The sequence below is a fragment of the Bison bison genome, unplaced genomic scaffold, assembly GCF_000754665.1.
Source record: "Bison bison bison isolate TAMUID 2011002044 unplaced genomic scaffold, Bison_UMD1.0 scf7180017864533, whole genome shotgun sequence".
NCBI classification, from domain to species: domain Eukaryota; kingdom Metazoa; phylum Chordata; class Mammalia; order Artiodactyla; family Bovidae; genus Bison; species Bison bison.
In genome coordinates this window covers 5,183,330-5,201,738 of record NW_011495082.1, presented here as the reverse complement: position 1 = coordinate 5,201,738, position 18,409 = coordinate 5,183,330, and the positions used below count along the sequence as shown (strand labels likewise).

The window sequence follows — 18,409 nt, the reverse complement described above, 5'->3', positions numbered from 1 at the left end:
GTTGGTGATGGACAGGGAGGCCTGGCGTGCTGCAGCCCATGGGGTCGCAAAGAGTCGGACATGACTGAGCAACTGAACTGAACAGAACTGAACTCTGAGAATAATATTAGAATAAATCTAATTGCTTCTGAATATAGAAGAAAACATTTATTCATCTTTCAACATAGATGAAGTTAATGTTCTATTATTTTTCACAACTTGTGACCTTCCCTAAAAGGAGTTCCTGGAACTAAATAGATACTTAATCTTTCACTTCAGGTTGTACTTACATTTAGATAAACTATAAAAGGACCAGCTTTAGACTGAATGCTTGTGTCTCTCCTTCCCCCAAATTCGTATGTTGAAACTCTATCTCCCAATGTGATGTATTTGGAAGTGGCACCTTTGGGAAATAATTACTGTTAGATTAGGTCATAGAGTGGTGCTTTGTGATGGGATTAATGCTCTTATAAAGATAAAGAGGAAACACAGAATTTCTCTCCACATGCACTAAGGAAGGCCATGTGAGGGCAAGACCAGTGAGATGGGCAAGACCTTGGTGAGGGCAAGACCTCACCAAGAACCTGACCCCGTTGGCACTCTGATGGGGAACTGCAGCCTCCAGAACTGTGAGAAATAAATGTCTTGCTTAAGTCACCAGTGCGTGCTAAGTTGCTTCAGTCATGTCCAACTCTTTGCGACCCCATGGACCTTAGCCCACCAGGCTCCTCTGTCCATAGGATTCTCCAGGCAAGAATACTAGAGTGGGTTGCCATTTCCTTCTCCAAGTCACCAATGGTATTCTGTTATATCAGTCTAACTTAATGAGAGAGTATCATAGAAAATTGCAAGTTTCAGAGGCATTTTTTCCTCATTTATGACAAAAAAAAAAAAAAGAAAGCAAAACAAACCTAATCCTACCTTAGGTTGATAAAAGTTGAATTTCATAAATATTAGAGAGTGTATTATTTGCAATCCTAATGTCAAAGATGCAAATCAAAAGGATAGAAATAATTGAAATAATAGTTTCAGAATAACTGGAGGTAGTAAAATGGTAAGCCGCCCACAGGAATTCATGAGGTCAATAACATTTAGCCAGCCTTGTCTGATAGATTGCATGCAATTATTACTTCATGTGTGACACATATTCACAGACACTATTACCTAAACCAAATAAAGGCGGTCCAAAGGGGGAAAAAAACAATAGATCAGCATCACTCTTGAACACTGATAAAATAATACTAAATGAAAAATAAAGAGAATCCAACTCTACATTAAGAAATAATACAGTGACCAAGATGGAGGTCTTCCTTGAACAGTAGGTATGCTCCATCTAATAAATATCATACATCATGTTAGTATATGGACATACATTAAAAAAACCACACGCTTGTCTCCAAAGATGACGAAAACTGGTGAAATCTGAAGAATGTTTGCAGTGGAGTTAAGTGTGTTTTCTCATAGTTAATTTCCTGGTTTTGAACATTGTACTACGGTTATGTAAGTATGTATATATATATGTCTTGGGTGAAGGGTATATGTGAACTTGATAGTTTTTTTCAACTTGTCTGTGTTTAAAATTCTTTCAAAAATAAAATGTAGAAGAAGACTAATATAGATGGATAGATAGAACAAGTATAGAGGAGAGCTACCAAGATAATGAAAAGACACACAAAAGCATGCTTTATGTGGAAATATTTGAACAAATCAGAAATGTTTAGCTTGGAAGCAAAAGAGTAGGGACAAACAGGAGGATTATTGAATTGAAATGTTTAGGGGTTTTTTGGTGTGAGTCTGGCAATTAGATTTCGAGCCAGAATCTAAAAGATTTCTACTCTGTATGAAAAGCCCTGAGAGGAAATACACACCTTCTCACAGAACAGTTCAAATATAAGGTGAATGAACATTTGTCAGTGATGCTGTGAAGATTACTCAAGGATTGGATGCACACTGGATTCAAGGCTTTATCAAGTTTCCTTTTCACCAGCATGCCCCTTTCTCTGTGAAGAAGAGAATCCAGGGACTTAAGAGAAGCCATGAGGGATGTAAGACAAAGCACCAGTTGGAATTTTTCTCACAGAGATGCAGCAATAGTCAGAAAAGCTGAAGCTGGTGTTAGGGGAGCTAAAGCTAACATGAGCAAAGAGAATGAGGTAAGGGTGGTAGAATGAGTTGTAAAATCAGCAGCTATAAAAGGTCAGATAAACTGAGTATGCTTAGAATAAGAAGTTCAAGAAGCTAATGAGTCTTTGAACAGGAGCTTGAATCATGATATGCTTTTAAGGACATGACTGGAAGTTTATTAAGGCAAGCTGGAGATTTTCCAACCCTTTGGTTCCATGATTCTAAGACCTTGTGGGGAAGCAAACACTCAATATTTCTTTATTTTGGAGTTCTGAAAAAATGAAAAATGCTAGTAGAACGCTGCTATTTCTATCCGTGCATTTCTCTCTGTGTGTATACACACATCCATGTGCAATAATAAACCACCCACTTGAGAAAATCCATGCAGAGATCCTGACAACACCTCTCTTCCATAGACTTACACCAATTTTCTCTAATCCTCAGATGATTTTCTCTAATTTTCTCTAAGATGATAAGTAAATAGGCTTCCCACATTCACAACTATTGTTTTCAATAAAAATAAAGACTCTCACATAATATCACATAATATCATACGCCCCATTCAGCACCATTACTTCTATTTAGTTCTAATTTAGAGTATACAGATTTGTCCTCCATGTTAACAAGGTTTCTGCTAATATAGCTAGCAAAATTAGATTGTTTTCAGAGGATTGCGTTATTTATAAAACAGGTAATTCAGTTCAGGAGCAGGATAATCAGAATAGGTTATAATTAAGATTTGCTAAAAATATTGAAAATAAAACATCATACCAAACATACTAAGAAACTAAAATACTGAAAAACTTAAAAAAGAAAAGTAATCGATTTTTAAATTGTCAGGCATTTTTTTTTAATCACAAACAAATACATAGCTTAAATAGAAGAGAATTCAGTTATGCTTTAGCACATAATATTAATAGCTACTCAATAAGTAATTTGCTGATTTTTCTTTAGGTTTGAATTCATACAACTTAGCAAGAAAGAGAAAAATGCAAGTGATTGGGGAGTACAAAACAATCTATCACTGTTAAATCACTTTTACTGTTATTGACATTTATTAATCTGTCAGGGTCTTAGAGCTCAGAGGTAGGAATACTGGAATACTGATATAAGTTAATTCACTGTCCTCCCCTCTGGCACTCATTCTCAGTCATTCTATCCTTCCACAGTCACATAACTGTGGCCCCAGATTAATAGCAGATTATGTCTTTAGGGACAATTTCTCAGGCCCATATTCCTTTGGCTTCCATCCTGGCTCCTGACTCAGTGCTATACTCTCTTTCCTCTGCACTTGGTATGATAAAGCTAGAGATTCTTCTTCAGATTTTTTCCTTTCCCTAAAGCAGCTGAGAAGCTAATCCAAGAAAAATAGGTGGCTACTTCCAAAGACACTAAATGTAAACCACTCAGTAGGGACTACCTCTGGGTATTCTCAATAGACTTATGTCTGGTAACTAATGGAAATCAATCAAGGATAGATTTCATTTACTTTAGCTTTACTTTAGTTAAGCACTGTTGAATTATAAGGTTAAAAAACAACTAGAGGAGTTTCTAGCACAATTGTCAAGAAGTTATGAAAATGTCTTTTAAAAAATCTTTAAAGTATGTAAGTCTTCTTTTGTTAACTTTTAGTATAATTTTTCATAGATTCATAGGATTACCTGGTTCAGTGACAAAAGAAGCAGTAACAAGTCTATACTGGGTGTTCTACTTCATAGACAAAACTAAATTTAATATTTTATAGGCTCTTTAAAATCTTTCTCCAAATCATGTTGTGCAATTTAGGTCTAGATTGCACAGCAGCAGCAGTGGATTTTTGAATCTAGACCTAAATTGCACATGATTTGGAGAAAGATTTGAAAGAGCCTATAAAATATTAAATGTAGTTTTGTCTATGAAGTACAGCACCCAGTGCAGACTTGTAAATCCACTAGCCTTGGTGAATTAGAAGATTTTATCTATCATATTTGTATAAGAAAACTTTTTCCTTATAAGACACAACAAATCTCACACAGTATTTAAAATGTTGAGACATTAGTACCATTTGGTGACTTCTAGGTATTTTAGAACGGTTTCCCAGGAGGCTCGGATGGTAAAGAATCTGCCTGCAATGTAGGAGACTTGGGTTCGGTCTCTTGGTTGGGAAGATCCCCTGGAGAAGGGCATGGCAACCCACTCCAGTATTTTTGCCTGGAGAATTCCATGGACAGAGGAGCCCAGTGGCCTGCAGTCTATGGGGTCACAAAGAATTGGACATGACTGAGAGACTAACACACACGCAAGTATTTTAGATACATTTTGCTAATAATTTTATGGTGTAAAATTTTATTATACATACATTATTGCATAGAGAAAGCATGAAAGTTTCCTCTAAATCCACATTTGTATACACTTACCTTAGTTGTTAAGGCTTTTCTTTTTTCTGGTTCAGTTACTTCCATCAAGGGAAAAATTAAACCTTACATTCTTCATAAATTTATTGTTTTTAACATATATTCTGGCATTAATCACTGACCTCCAGGCTGAATTTCAATTTGCATAGATAACTTTATCAAATATTCATAATATAGTATGATTGGTACAATCACAGGATTTATGAAAAGTTCTGACTCTACCAAGAGTATATATGAGGTAGTGCTTTAATTTGAAAATAGATACTTCAAACAGCTGATATTTAAGCTGATGTTTAGAGGGAAAAAACAGGTGTTTGGGGGGCAGACATAAGGAAAGCATTTGAGATTAATAAGATATAGATAAAGGTGTAGGCATAAGAGACCATGGGCAATATCAAGGGACTTAGTTACAAAGGGCAACCACAAAGGATGGCTGGGAAGGGTGCTAAGGAAGCTGGTTCAAGAGTTCAGAGTCAACTGTGGATAACCTAACATCCGTGACCTTGAGGTGATGAAAAACAACTTGAATTTTAAGCATCAGAGTTATATATTCATTTCCATATTCCAAAATTTAGTGGATGGGTTATAAAAGGAAGAAATTAGAGATAAGAACACAAGTTAAAAGGTAATCCAACAGACTAGACAAAGATGACACAGGTGACCTGAAGAGATGGTGATGCAATAAGAAATGAAAATGATTAGGAAAACATTTAAGAGGCGGGCGAGGACACAATTTGTGATTAATAGGATGTGAAATGTAAGGGGGAAAAAAGTAGAAAAACTCTCAAGTTCACAGCTTGAGAACCCGGGAAGATGGTTGACTTTTCATACAGACTGTAGGTCAAAGCACATATTTAAGAGATTAATTTTAACCTTGCTGAATATAAGATAGCTGCGTGTCATCTGGTAAAGATGTTTATTGGACTTCTGAGTAAATAATACATGGGGACAATATTATTTGGGGACAAATAATAGATGTCCCCAAACTACACTTACAGAGACCTTCTCCAAAAAAACACATAATAAAAATATCAAAAATCAAAGACAAAGAAAGAATCTTAAAAAACAGCCAGAGAGAAAAAAGCTTGTAACCTACAAGGGAATCTCCATAATGCCATCTGTGGATTTCTCAGCAGAGACCTTAGAGATATCCCAGTAGAGAGTGGAATAATATATTCAAAATGCTGAAAGAGAAACCTTCCAACCAACAACACCCTCCTACTTGGCAAAGCTGTCAGAAAAGACCAAAGACCAAAGGAATTCATCATTACTAGGCTCATTTTACAAGTAAAAGCTGAAAGGAGTTCTTCAAGCTGAAAGGAAAGGACACTAATTACTCACATGAAAATATACAACATACTGGTAAAGGTAAGCATACAGTCAAATTCAGAATATTCTGGTACAGTACTTAGGCAATGTGTTGACCATGTAACTCTATTTAAAAGGTTAAAGGACAGAAATATTAAAAATAACTATACTGCATTCATTTGTTAATAAATATATAATATAAAGAGATGTAAAGTGTGACCCCAAAAAGTAAAAGGGAGAAGTAAAAGCAGTTTTTATATATAAATGAAGTTGTTATTAGTATAAAATTTAACATTATATAAGTAAGATATTTTATTGTAAGCTTCATGGTAACCATGAGGCAAAAATCTACAGTAGACTCATAAAGGATAAAGAGAAGGAAATTAAAACATATCACTATGGAAAATCACCAGTTCAAAATGGAAGATTAGCAAGAAAAGTGGAAAAGAACAAATGAACAATAAAATAGTCAGAAAACAGTAAGATGAATCAGTAAGTCCTTATCAATAATTACTCTAAATGTAAATAGATTAAATTCTCCAATATAAAGGCACAAAATGACGGATAGATTTTTTTTTTAAAAGACCCAAATATATGATGCCTACAAGAGATTCACTTCCCCTTTATGGACACACAAGGGCTTAAGTGAATGAATGAAACTGAAAGTGAATAGGGGTAGTTATATTTATATCATACAACTAGACTAACTCAAAAGGTATAGCAAGAGATAAAGACAGTCATAATACAAGGATAAAGGGTAAATTAATCAAGAGGATATAATAATCACAAATATCTGTACCCAACATCAGAGAACCCAAATATACTAAGCAAATACTAACCAATCTAAAAGGAGAAGTGGACAAAAATACAGTAATAGTAGGGGCCTTCAACATCCCACTTTCAACAATGGATATATCACCCAGCCAAATAATCAATAAGGGAATGTTGGACTTGAGCTATTCTTTAGACCAAACGGACCTAAAAGGCATACAGAACATGCCATCCAACAGCAGTAGAATATCTACTTTTCTCAAGTGCACACAGAACATTCTCCAGGATAGACCATATGTTAGGCCACAAAATCAGTCAACAGACTTAAAAATACTCAAACCATATCAAGTATGTTTGCTAACCACAATAGTATGAAACTAGAAATCAACTATAGGAATAAAATTGGAAAATTCACAGATATGTGGAAATTAAACAATATACTCCTAAGCAACCAATGAATGAAAGAAGAAATCAAAAGGGAAATTAAAAAAAAAATCTTAAAAATGGAAAACAATATACCAAACTCATGGGATGCTGCAAAAGCAATTCTAAGATAAAGTTTATAGTGATAAAAGCTTACATGAAGAAAAAAGAAAGATCTCAAATAAACAATCTAACTTTAAACCTCAAGGAACTAGAAACCCAAAGTTAGCAGAAGGAAGGAAATAATAAAGATCACAAACTGTTGGTGGGAATGCAAATTGTTAGAATCACTATAGAAAACGGTATGGAGGTTCCTCAAAAAGTTAAAAATAGAACTATTATAAGATCCAATCCCACCTCTGGGTATACACACAGAGGGAATGAAATCAGGATTGTGAAGAGATATCTGCACCCCCATGTTCATAGCAGTGTTATTCACAGTAGCAAAGATATAGAAACAACCTAAGAATCTGTCTATGAGTGAATGGATAAATATGTGAGATATATATTGCAATATATACAATACACTACAATATTATTCAGTCACAAGAAAGGAAATCCTGCCATGTGCAACAACACGGATAGATCTTGAGGGCATTATGCTAAGTGAAATAATTTAGACACAGGAAGATAGATATTATATAACCTTATTTATATGAGGAATGTTTAAAAAGTTGAACTCATAGAAACAGAGATTAGGATGGTGGCTGCTATGACCCAAGGATGGGAAAAGTGGAGAGATGTTGGTCAAAAGGCACAAACTGCTAGTTATAAATAAGTTCTGGGGATCCAATGTATAGCATGGTGGCTATATTTAACAATAATATATTATGTACTTGCAAGTTGTTAAGAGAAGAAATCTTGAATGTTCTTACCATACACACACACACACACACACACACACACACACACAATTATGTGAGGTGATGGAAGTGTTAACCAATCTTATTGTGATAATTAATTCACAACAGATGTGAGTACCAAATCATCACATTGGATACCTTAAACTTATAAAATTATATATGTGAATTATATCTCCATAAAGCTGAGGAAATTTATTTTAAATAAATAAAATAAATTCACAGTACCTAGCACATAGTAAACAAAGCAAATAAGATAAATAGAATAAATAAAAAAAGAAAAATTAGATGAAACCTAAAAATAAAAATAAAATAAGGAAATGAGCAATGAAATTGCAAACAAATGCACAATTGAGAATATGAAAAAGTCAAAAGTTGAACTTGGGAAAAAACAACAATATTCACAGGAGACTGATCAAGAGATAAAAAGTGAGAGAAGATACTAATTATTAATATCAAGAATGAAAAAAATATTCATTCCTACAAACACTAAAAAATTTGAATAGGTAGATGAAATAGAAACATTCCTAGAAAAAAAGACAATATATCAAATTGACACAGAAAGAACTGCATACAGAAAATATTAATAGTTGTATATGTTTAAAGGAAAATGAATCTGTAATTAAAAGTCTTCCTGCAAAGAAAACATGAGGCCTAGCTGGGTTCATGTGTGACTTCTTCAAAAATAATAAAGAAGAAATAACACCAAACTTGTAAACTTTTTCAGCTAACAGGAAAAGAGAGATCACTTCCTGGTTTTATCTAATTATCATAATCTTGGTTCCAAGATTTGACAAAAGCATTGTAACAACTTGAATATATTAACGCATTAGAGATCTACTTAGGGAAAATTCTTAACTGAAAAAGTTTTATTATTACAAACAACTATTGCACAACAGATGTCCTACTATTTTACAACCACAAATCCTATCATCCCCAGAGGAAAGGCATGCTTTTAAATGATTATATAAGCATAAAATATTTTTCATAAATACTAAAAAAATAACATAGTAATTATTCTTTCTACATTGAGATTAAAGTAATATTAAAAATACACACTTTTTAAAAATCTGGAAAAAATTCACATGAATATTATATGTGAATGAAGAAGCTAAATAACCTATACTAACCAAACAAAGTTTCAATAATCCTATAATATTAAGATTGGGTAAAAGGTTAATATATGTTACATTTCATTTATTATAGCTGAGTTGGTTAAAAAGAACTTTCTGCAAAAGCCTCAGAGGCAAATATTTTAAAACTTGGGTGATTTGGACCTTCTTGTATAGTTTATTTTTACTAACATCACTTGCATTGGGTCCCATTTATCCATACTGGGTGTATCCACATGTGATGCTAAAACTGCCACCAAATAACCCTGTTTCACCAGGGAGCTCATGAAAGAGATGGCTGAGGGCCCCCAGGACTTGTCTCATGGTTACGTTGTATATGACAAAGAAAGATGCAGAACTTTCTGAAATTAATCCTGGCAGTCCAAGATTTAAATTAATGTCAGGAGTAGTAAAGGTCATAAGGAACTTATTTAAAACAGAAGGAGAATCACAGATGTAGAAAACAAATTTACGGTCACAAGGGGGTGAGGGAGGGGAGGGATAAACTGGGAGACTGGGACTGACATATACACAGCGCTATATACAAAACAGATAACTATAAGAACCTGCTGTACAGAACAGGAAACTCTACTCAATACTCTGTAATGCTCCATCCAGGAAAAGAATAAAAAAAAAGAGGGGAGATATATATATATATATATATGCCTAACTGATTCACTTGGCTGTACACCTGAAACTAATACAACATGGCAAATCAACTATATTCCAATATATTTATTTTATATTTTAAAACCATTTATTTACATATCTGGCTGTGCTGGGTCTTAGTTGTGGCCTACGGGATCTGTAGCTGCAGCATGTAAACTTTTAGTTGGGAGAGGTGGGCTCTACTTTCCTGACCAGGGATTGAACCCAGACCCTCTGCACTGGGAGCATGAAGTCTTAGCCACTGGACCACCAGGGAAGTCCCTCCAATAAAAAATTTTTTAATGTCATAATATAATTGGAAAAAGACACAACTACTCCTTTCTGGAAGATTAGGCTTTAAGAATTGTATATGGACGGAATATACTGCTGCTGCTGCTGCTGCTGCTGCTAAGTCGCTTCAGTCTTGTCCGACTCTGTGCGACACCATAGACGGCAGCTCACCAGGCTCCCTTGTCCCTGGGACTCTCCAGGCAAGAACACTGGAGCGGGTTGCCATTTCCTTCTCCAGTGCATGAAAGTGAAAAGTGAAAGTCAAGTCGCTCAGTCGTGTCCGACTCTTAGCGACTACTATATTTTAATAAATTGTTGTAATACTACAAATTAATGAGCATGAAGGAATCTTACTGAATTTAAATAGAATGACAAAATTACTATATACGGTATCTCAATAAGTATGTGTGTATTACATAGTTAATATCCTTTGGTCAAATGGCATGCAGGATATCAGTGTGTGACTACCCATGTGTGAAGTGTATCTGCACACGTGGATAACAAGCATTGATTAAGTATATGATGAATGATTATAACTGATTGTAGGCAAAAATAACATTGAAATAACTTCTGCTTATATAGTACTTTCATTTTAAAAGATTTTTCACATCTATTACCTAATTATTTTCTTCATGATAACCTGTGAGATAGAGAGGTACTACTGTCCTCAGAAGATTGCAACTAGGCTAATTCTTTCTCATTCACAAACGTTACTTTGTCCTCTGAATCTTCATTACACCAAGGGAGTTGATTAACCTTTATTATCACAAAGGTTTTTTTGAAGGGGTTGAGTGGTCCTCAAAGTTGTGAGACACCAGATTCAGGATTAAGACATGCATACACATGCATGTATAAAGATCTGTTAGATTTCAAGGCTACAGTGAACTTTAATAAGAATCTATCAGAAGGACCTAGCTGACCATGGCTCCTTCCCATGTACTCTTGCAGCCACTCTCCATTCACTTCAAGACATAGTCTTTTTGTATTTAGGTACCTTATGGATGATGGTACCTGCCAAACTCTGCTCCCCCTCCCAAAAGCATCAGACTCCTTAGATGATGTGCCACTCTCCAAATTATCGACTGATTAAATTCTTGATCAAAATGTTCATAGTTCCCTGACTGCACTGGGTATTTCTGGTTTGTCACAATCTAACAAACTAGACTATGGCGAGGTATCGATATAAATGGCCATGAACTGTTTGATATACAACCCACCTGAGAAAACGGCATCTATCGAAGGGACTCAAGAGGCTACAGTTCTTTATTTAAAGAGAGAATTAGAGGAAGGAGAGATGTAGATGGTGTGGCAGGAAGACAAAGGTCTTTCCTCATGGTGCTTCTTCAGTCGGAACCCCCAGTCAGCGGCTCCCAGCATCTATCAGTAGAGGAGGCTGAGGGGGCAGTGTGCGCTCCCTGGATGTACTTACAGGTCACCGTGGATGAGTCCATAGATCTGTGGCATGCTCTGATGATAGGCTGCTCTCAAAATAACTATGAGGAGGACCACCACTAAAGCTGGGAGTCCCCAGCTCAGAAGGAGGAAGAGCAGATAGCGCCTTTCTGTGTGTTCATCATTCATCACCAGCACGTACCAGAAATTCACAGACTAGGAAAGAAAAGAGAACATAAGATGAGCAGATCTGATGGCTCAGGACACACACTCACATGGCTTAGACATGAAGAGTTACTGACCAACAAAGGGCCGGGATCTACTCAACGATTAAAGTTCTGACTTGATTTTTTAATTAGTTCACACATTCATTTTTTTCCATACAAGAAATTCAGGGTATCCCCAAAGTCTGAAAACGTTAGGAAATGCTTAGTGTATTTATGTTACTTTATATTTTGCTTCATTTGTTTTGATTTACTCCCAGTCATAATCAACTGTCATTGTTCTGTAAATGTGTGCTTGAAGAAACCACGCCGATATTCAAACCTCCTTTCCATGTGAACAGCCTCGTGAGGATGATGAAGTAAACGGTCCTTTGTTCCAGACTTTTAAACAATTTTTTACTTATTGAGAGCTGATCAGGTGGTAGAATCAGACACGGTTCCAGGGAATGGGGAAATGCGATCACAGCCCCAGGTCTCAGTCCCCAGTGGGAGACAGACAAGAAAACAAAGAATGTTTGCACAGAGAAAAATGTTCTGCGATGGGCTAGGTTTTATGGCCATTTTTCTTTCTCAATTTATACTCTCTTTCGTTCATTCACTTGATAAACATTCCTGAGAGCATACTAAATTTCAAAGGCCCATCTAGGCACTGGGACTATAACAGTAGCAGAGATGACAGAGGTATTTACCTTCTTGAATCTTCCTTTCCAGAGAGTAGGAATCTGAGGCCTACAAATGTTACTCTTGGTCCCAAATCACACCTAGCCCCGTATGGAAATCAAATCTTGAACTTATATATTCTGCCTTCTAGTGTTCTTTTTCCATGAGAGTACTTATGTTTAATTATCATTTATTACAGAAACAATCCTGAAAGTCATATCACACATATTTCACACAATGACACTTATCCACTACCTAAATCCCCTTCCTCAACTTCATATGGCAGAGAGTTTGTGGGTACAGATTAATCGTATATATAGATTTTTATATGTTACAGGAATAGCTTTGGCAAGTGACACCAATCCCAGTGCCTCAGTTTCTTTATGCATACAACAAAGTTATAAAGATTACATAAGACACTATATACAAAGTGCTAAGCACATAGTCATCGCTGGAAAATGTGATCGCCTCACTTAACTCTCCCATTAAGATGTCAGACGGTGTGAAAGACAAAAGATAAATAGTTAAAGACCCAAAGTATGCAGTGATACAATGGAAACTCTGCTATGTGAAAAACATCATGCCTAATGTTCCTGGGAAGGTTTTCAGATGTTTTACTGAGGCTTCCAAGTAAGAGCCTATCTGGACCAAATTAGCCTTGGGGGATTAGTATTGATTGGCCTAAAGCAGGAAAGGATAAAAATGTTTGGTTACTTGCAGATTTTTGTGTCTGAATTTTATTTCCTGTCAGCACTCCGTATCTTTGTGTACATCTGTTTGTATCTGTAAGTATGAAGCCTGTTTTGAGTTGTTGCTTATGTAAATTTGTTCTGAGTTTTTTTTTTTTTTTTTAATGGCCCAAGAGGCTTTTTACCTCCTTTCTATTATTAGTTAGGTGGTGCTGGTTTACTCCCTAAGTCGTGTGTAGCCTGCTAGGCTCATCTGTCCATGGGATTCTCCAGCCAAGAACTGGCATGGGTTGCCATTTCCTTCTCCAGAGGATCTTCCCGACCCAGGAATCAAACACGGGTCTCCTGCATTACAGGCAGATTTCTTTACCAACTGAGCTATGAAGGAAGTCCTTAGTGAAGGGACATGACCCAAACAGGTGGGACTGGACCAAGTGTCTGATGCTAGACTGGTCGATACTGTCTGTTTAAAGCAAGAAAATTCATGCCAAGTAAGGATGACTAACCCATCCCCAAAATAAAAGTATGGGCCATTTATTTTAAATAGAATTGTATATATTCTTATAACAGGGTTACTCGGTGGTACAGTTGGCAGAAGAATCAGGAGAGTACAGACTGGTAAATGACTTTTAAGTTGATTCATCATGATAAAGATCAGGGCATTTCCAAAATGTCCACTTTTACACAGATGAACATTAGTCCATCAGTTAGAATCATTGAACCTTTCAGCAGCTGTCTGACCTTTACCTCAGATAAGACTGAGACAAATGTAATTGCGTTGTCAGATTTATACACGCAATACTTCTGCTTCAAAGAGCTCAAGGAACAGTGTCATTGAATTCTTGAATACTCAGTTAAGCAAATCCAGCTCCGAACGTCATGAGCTTTTGTCAATTAAAAAAAAAAAAGTCTCTTTCTTTCTTTAAAGAATCCAATCATTAAAGTCTACTCAAAGGACAGTATTTACCATTGTATGACTTTTTATTTATTGTGGTTAAAGAGTGGAAACGTTATGTTATGAAACAACATTTAATTATTCTGGGACATAGTACGTGGTCTAAATCTAAGAGTTGTTTTGACTAACTCACTCTAAGTTTTCCTTGAATTTTAAATATTTTAGTATAGTATGTATGGGAGGTACGTTCTGGAAAGTGTGCCCAGGTCATCAGCCCTCTCTCTCTGAACCCTGTCTCTCTCCTCACATCCTCCCACCGGTCGCCAACACACGCAATGTATGCTCACGACCCTGCCCTTCTGCCAAAGCTGTGGATCTGGAGAAGCCTGACCCAGGCTGGACCACTTATCTGGCATTGAAAGCCCTGAAATTTTGTGAGAGTCTAGGCTGGTTGACTTAAAAAAAAAACAAAAAGAAAACATATGAACTTTAGTGATAAGAGTAGCAAAAAGCACAGTGAAGAGATAAAGTGTAGAGAAGAATGGACAATGCCTTCCATTCCTGCTCACAGCTCCCTGAGGTCCAATGATACAGAGCATGGGTTCAATGAGCTAGCCTATATGCTTACTCTTCCTTTTATGATTTGAGTGTTTGCTTAAATTTAGGTTCCTTCATTGTTCTAAAAATTTGAGATACATGTCGCTCTTCTGGAGCATTTGTGTTAAAAGTTCCAGTTACTTCCATTCTCCACAATAAGGTGGGAAGGGAACATTTGAGATATATTCCTTTCCTTGTAATCATGGCTCCTCCTTTGTACTTGAAAGAGTATCAAGAGACCATTATCTTTGCATGATATTTTTATGTTGACAGATATACAGCATATGTGCCCCAGTATCTATGTTTAACCAATGTTAGAACAAAAAAGTTATGAAAATTCAATATGAGTTAAAGGTGTTATTCTCACCAACATGCTTCATACTGACTGAGAACAGCTTACCACACATACCTATTTCCTGCTAAAGACTAACTGTGAATTGCAATGTCAGTATCTAGGTCTCCAATTACATTTCTAGCTCTAGTTTTAAATATTTTGTTAGAACCATCTTATGGACCACTTCAGGACATCTTATTTAGAGATAAGGAAGCTGAGGTGGTTAGAGAAAAGCATAACTTTTTCATATTTGCATTAGCTATAGAGCAAAGCATCTTGTGAAGACTAAGGTTAAGATGTATTTCCATAGAAAGTCATACAAATACTGATGATTTGTTATTTACACAAGGCTTACATTTTGTCTTCATTCCTCCCCGCCCAGCTGTATGTGTTAGTGGAGATGCATACTCCTTGTTCAAGCTTGGAGATAACCCACTCTCTCATTTGCCAAAACTAAATGAGAATTTACAAAGGACATTCAGAATAGAAATGGCTGAAACATACCCATGAGCCATGGAAGATTAATTGGTGTATACCTTGTAGTACCTAGTAAAATGCTTTGCATACAATCTTTATTGAGAAGCATAAAACAAATGAAGATGTACACAATTTCAATATTTAACAATTATCACTGAATTCAGTAAAAACGTCATAATTTGGTTGAGTTATTGAGTTTACTCATTTATATGCTACCTTCCCAGAAAGAACTGTAGGACTGACTTGAACTCCTAATGAGAAGGGTCAGCCTGTTGTTTAATATTTGATTAATTGTGTCACCAGAAACCTTGCACTGATATATAACCTCAAGTTTTGTCACAGATCATAGATGCTATTAATTTTGTTATTACCATAGGTTCTTAGTCATTCTTTTCAGAGGAGAATCTGAGAAATGTTATCACGTGTCCTTGTTCCAGTTATGCTTCCTTTTAACAATTTTTACAAGGCTTTGTGAAGATTGGAGAATTCAGTATTTCCTGGGTATGTCATTTTATCTTGATAATTACCAGCCTGTTGCCCTTAATACCTTTGATGTTCCCTCAAATTAAATCAATGATGAAGGAAAAACACAGCTAATATTAGCTTTTCCCTTCCTGTTGTTATGTTCTGGCACTAAGTAGTCTTTCTACCAAGGAATAAATCTATGTACATTTGGTTCTTCATAACCTGATTTTACAGAGAAATTAAAGTACAAGAGGTGAATGCTGAAGCACAACTGTGAAATGATTTCTAACTTTATTCTACTATTTAAAAATATGTTCTTCAAGTAAGCTTTAGTTTCAAAATAACACATTATATTTTTGATTAAGCTGTGTCCCTCGGCATAAATGAAGAGATTGTAAGGACAATCCAGGCGTGGATATTAACTGAAGCATTTTTTTATACAATTTAACTTGGTGATAGGAAATGATCCTAACACTGGGCCAAATGAATACACAGGCAAAATTAAGTTTCTACTTACCTATATTATATATTTATATCTCAAATAATTTACTTGTGATTTATTTCCTGCATAGATTAACTCATGGTCTGGCCACCCATCTGGTAACATGTTTCACGTAGATGTTAAGAGCAAAGACATTAGTTCTAGGAATTTATTCCATGGATATTCTATAAGTAAATAAATATTCAGAGTCCAAGGATGTTCAAGGAAACCTTGTTTATAAAGTAACTGAAAATAACCAGAACTTCATCACTAGGAGATCAGAAAAATAAATTATGGAATAACCATATTATAGTATAGAAAAGAAAGTATATCAGGATGGGATAAATTTATATGTGCACTATATATATACATATATATATATAGTATACAAACATATATAGACTATACACACAAACACACATATGTGCTTCTTTATATGTTTACAAATATTTATGTATTTGTGGAATATATCTGGAGGCATACACAAGAAACAATTAACAGTGTTTACCTTCAGGAGTAGGGTGAGGGTAGAGCAGAGGGTGGAAGGCATATGAAAGAAGGAGAAATAGACAAAACTCGGCTGGTCGAAGGACGTGGGAAAGTGTTTCAATAATTTCAGAGTGATCTTACATAAACAGCAAACAGAAGGATAACTCAATTTCCACAGGCAAAGAGGGAATTTGTGAGTTGTATACCTCTAAAAAAATAAGCAAAATAATTTGTTACTCTATTCCCATCATGCACAATATGATTTCCCTTCCAGAGAAGAGGGGAGCTTAAAGAAAAAGTCAGGAAAGGGGAAAACTAAAGAAACAGTCAAGGTCACCAGCTCTGGAGCCGGCTACACACCACGTGTGCCCTTCAGTAAAGAGGTTAGAGGTTATCAGTCTGTTCAGCTTTGCAGCTAGTGTCTGCCTCATTCTGTCAGCCTTCTCTTTCCCCTGTATCAAGCTAATTCTCTTTTGCAAAACAAAGATGTGAATTATATTGGAAAAAGAGTATTCAACATGTGCCCATGTATTTTCCTAGCCATTAATATGGTAAATCAACACATACGGAGTGAGCAGTCCATCCCAGGAACTACTGCTCCAAGCTCTCTCCAGGTATTCATTCATTCTGTTTTTCCACAGTCCTCAAAGACAGGTACCGTTACTATAAATCTACAAATCTAGTCATTCGCTAAGAAAATCTAGGCTCGGAGAAGTTACGTAACATGTTCAACTACAAAACTGTTCTTTACTCTAAAACAGAATTCGATGTTACTATAATGTACTTAAAGTATGATATAAAAGTAAAGCAACTCTCCAAGATAAATTCATTTAAATCCATTTATTCTGATTGCAGATATAATGCAGATGAAAATAAATAGTCCTTACATGCTGAGCCCAATGATTAAGTTAGTCATTAACCTTTTATCATTATAAGCTATACACACACATACATATATCAAATTCTCTATATTGCTATATGAAGTAGAATTATTAAAATGTTAACATTCTTTCAGCTATTTCAACTCTATTCAACTAATAAGACTGGATTAACAGTAGTCTAATCTTTTATGTAATTTTTTTAAAAAAAATTTAGCTTTAATAAGATTTTTAGCAGACAGTATTTTATAAACGGGAAAATACAGGTTAGTAAAGCGACAACCTTTGACCACAAAGTAACTCATTAGAGGTAACCTACCTAGAATGAGAAGTTACTGAATTTTTCCCTTGTGGTCATACCACAGACCATGAAAAATGTGCGGTATACCACCTAAAACACATTAAACTTCGCTGGTACTTTAAATAGTTTTCCTAAGCCATCAGGCATACAGAAATGTAATTAGCTTGTTAAATATGCATCAGCCACAATCATATTTACTCAAAACTCGAAGACATATAGAATATACTAATCTCTATTAAACTGGGTGAGAATTTATATGTGATCCTATTAACACTCCCCTAAAGCAGGAGATCCACCTAAAACATTATCTGAAAGTCGGTCATTTCCCCGTTTGAATATATTTCATCGAGCAGATGCTCTCTACTTTCAGACCCAGCTTTTTCAACTTTGAAATTTTTATTGGCTATAAAAGTTCTTGACGTGAATCAAAATTTGCTTCCCTAATTTTTGACCCATTTCTTCTGGCTCTTCCAAAGGAAGTTATATAGTCCATTCTTTTCTGTGCTATAGCAGCCCTCCCAGTAATTTGTCGACAGCCAGCCCATCTCCGTAAGTTTTTTCCAGGTTAGTTATCTCCAGCTGCCTCCAAGTTTATTATAGGACTGTCTTTCAGCTTCT

General features: G+C 35.6%; 1 protein-coding gene across 1 annotated transcript in view; it reads right to left on the bottom strand.

The window, feature by feature from the left end:
• The window catches only part of GPR98 (G protein-coupled receptor 98), a 543,192-nt gene that overhangs the window by 168,515 nt on the left and 356,268 nt on the right, over window positions 1-18,409 (bottom strand). The window contains exon 85 of the mRNA XM_010831922.1: window positions 11,339-11,517. Within this exon, the coding sequence (XP_010830224.1) occupies window positions 11,339-11,517 (179 nt within the window). The remainder of the gene's footprint in view (window positions 1-11,338; window positions 11,518-18,409) is intronic.